The following is a 2,912-nucleotide window of genomic DNA, read 5'->3' as shown; positions in this document are numbered from 1 at the left end:
TTATAATATATAATTCATAATAATAAATAAAATTTTTCATTAATACCGTATAAACTAATAAATATTCAAAGTTAAAATTTTATATTTCTTTCTCTATTATTCTTTTGTATATTCTATTATATTTTGTATCTTTATACCAAAAGTTTTTGGAATTTTATTTTAATTTTACTTATCATCTATTTATTTATCTAATTTATAGTATATCAGAAGATTATGATTTTATGTATTTATTTTGACAAAGATGTTTGACTATAAATGTCTATAAATAATTTTATAAATGATAAATCAAAATATGATGAAAATCAAAAATAAAAAAAATAAAATTTACAACATGATTTTTAATCATAATCAAATACATAATGTATAATTTAGTTTTCAATATACAATTTTTTTTATTATATTTTATATTAAATAAACTATGTTTAAAATCACCATATTTATAAGCTAATTTAACTTATTCTACATTCATTTAAAAGATGTAAAAAGATATTCATTATAATACATATCTCAATAAAATTTTAATATTGTTCTTTATATTACGTAATTTAAATATGTATATAGTAGAATTAAAAAAAATCTCTGATGAATTATAAAATTTATAAATATATAATCAAATAATTTGTTTTTTTACTTCTTCCTAGATCCATTGAACATTTAACAAATTTCGCCGGTGCTGAAGATTGGAAGTATGTAGCTGCAGGTGTAATAGGATTTGATTTTTCAACGCTAGGTCGAAGAATGGCTGATGCTTGTATTCGTGATATACGAGCAAATTTTCGAGGTGATATTTGGGGTAATAATGGTCCTGGTGTAATTACTAGAACATTACAAAAATTTTGTTCAACAAAAAATGTAAGTAAGATTAAAAGATTATTACTTATCATTTTTTGAAATGAATTATTTTTATATCATTTTAGATAAATTCTTATCAGTTTTATATGAAATAGATTGCATACAATAATTATAATATAAAAGTATAGAATACACTTTTTTAATGTAATAATCAATACAATATTTTTTGACAATTAAAACAAAATTTGATTTTTATTATTTTATTAAAAATGTAATAATGAAAAAAATATAAAAAGTTATAATATAAGTTATTAATTATATAATAAAATACATAAAAATAAATTATGCAAATTATTTATATGATTAGAAAATTTAATTCTGACATTATTTTGACATTCTGACATTAAAAATTGATATTTATTAATTTTAATTTTTGAATAATTTTTTATTATTTTATAAATATATAAAATATCTAAAATATTATATAGGATATATCAGAAATTAAAAGACAAAAAAGATTTAATCAGTGATTTTTAAGATGCTTTAAACAATATTTTTCTTTATCAAAATTTTTGTTTCAGCTTTATTAATAAATTGTTAGTGAAAAACATTGGTCAATCACAACAAAATTTACATAACTTATTTACTTATCGCATTATAGCAATAGAATTATAGACAAACAAATTTTAACAAACAAATAAAACAATCAAGGCAAACATATATCGAGATTGGCAATTCATTAACTATACTCAATGTTATCGCTGCAGTGTGATAAATTTATACATTTTTTAACCAGTATTTTTCGTTAATAATTCGTTAACAAAATTGAAACAAAAATTTAAAAAAAAAGAAAGAAAAAAATTGTTTGAAATTAGTATAATAAATCAATAAAAAATCAATAAATATAAAAAATCATTTAAACAATATGAAATAACAAAAATGATGTAAACAATAAGAATACTAAAAAAAAAACCGAAAAACTATAAAATAACTATAAAAAATGAAATATATTAAATATTTTAACTGTAAAATCAAGTTACAGCATAATTATAAAAGATTCATTACCATGGAAGTTTTGAGCTACAATCTAATTCAAGTTCAAATTAATATATGAAATAATATTAATATAATTTAAAAATTTTCTTATATTTGGTTTTTTTTTTTAAATTTTTAGAAATTTCTTTAATTAAAATAAAATAATATCCATAGATTTGGATTATATTTATTATTTCATGGATTTTTTTTATTTCATAAATAAAAAAAAAATCACAAATATAATTCAAATTGTATTATATTTAATCTCATATTAATAAAAAAACTCATTTATGGAAGAGCATCATTAGAGAAAAAATCAAATTAAAATCAAAATAAAATAAAAAAGATAAAATAAAATAAACTGAGGGAATCATACATAAATAAGAATCAATATTTCTGTTGAATAAAGTGAACTGAAAAATTTCGATCCTGAATGTTTTATATTTTTTAAATATTTATTATAATTCAACTCAGTTTGATAATGAAACAATGAAAATAGAAAGTAATATACAGAAATCATTTTTCTTTTGCACAGATTCAGAACATGTCCACGAATCGATGTCAAGGTTTTAAAGTTTTTCCTCCTTCGACTTTTTATCCAATCCATTATGACAATTGGAAAGTATACTTTCAGACAAAGAACAAGAATGCAACGATGAAGATGTTAGAAAAAGCAATGGCAATTCATGTGTGGAACAAATTAAGCAGCGCTGAAAAGGTGGACATAAATAGTGATGTACCGTATGTGAATATCGCGAGAAAACATTGTCCAAAGATTTTTAATAATTGCGGGAAAGTATTTTAAATAATTATCAGTGAATTTAAAATTAAAAAAACGTGAAATAAGAAAACACAATCATATCATCTCTTGCATTACTCAATGAATGCATATCTTTTTTACAATGACGAATTATACTTTCTACAATATTTTAGGAAATTTTTTTTAATGATATAGATTAATTTATATAAATATCCAATACATATGCTTGTATTTTTCTACACAATGTTAATAAATAAAAATTATGGCAAATTTAAGTGATATACGTATTGGATATAAAATTTGTTGAAGAACAGACGATTATAAT

The 2,912-nt window shown here is 19.3% G+C and overlaps 1 protein-coding gene across 2 annotated transcripts in view; it reads left to right on the top strand.

Annotated features, from left to right (window-relative positions):
- LOC102673944 (lactosylceramide 4-alpha-galactosyltransferase-like) overlaps positions 1 to 2,852 on the top strand; it is a 25,322-nt gene extending 22,470 nt beyond the window's left edge. The window contains exons 5-6 of one of the 2 annotated variants that reach the window (XM_031510408.1): positions 642 to 852; positions 2,363 to 2,852. In XM_031510408.1, the coding sequence (XP_031366268.1) occupies positions 642 to 852; positions 2,363 to 2,632 (481 nt within the window). In that variant the 3' untranslated portion in view covers positions 2,633 to 2,852. The remainder of the gene's footprint in view (positions 1 to 641; positions 853 to 2,362) is intronic. The other variant, XM_006615520.2, reaches the window with a different exon arrangement.
- Positions 2,853 to 2,912: the final 60 nt, after the last annotated feature.

The sequence above is a fragment of the Apis dorsata genome, unplaced genomic scaffold (assembly GCF_000469605.1).
Source record: "Apis dorsata unplaced genomic scaffold, Apis dorsata 1.3 scaffold_226, whole genome shotgun sequence".
Lineage (NCBI taxonomy): Eukaryota > Metazoa > Arthropoda > Insecta > Hymenoptera > Apidae > Apis > Apis dorsata.
The sequence above is the reverse complement of the archived record's forward strand: the minus strand, read 5'-3'. Positions and strand labels throughout refer to the sequence as shown.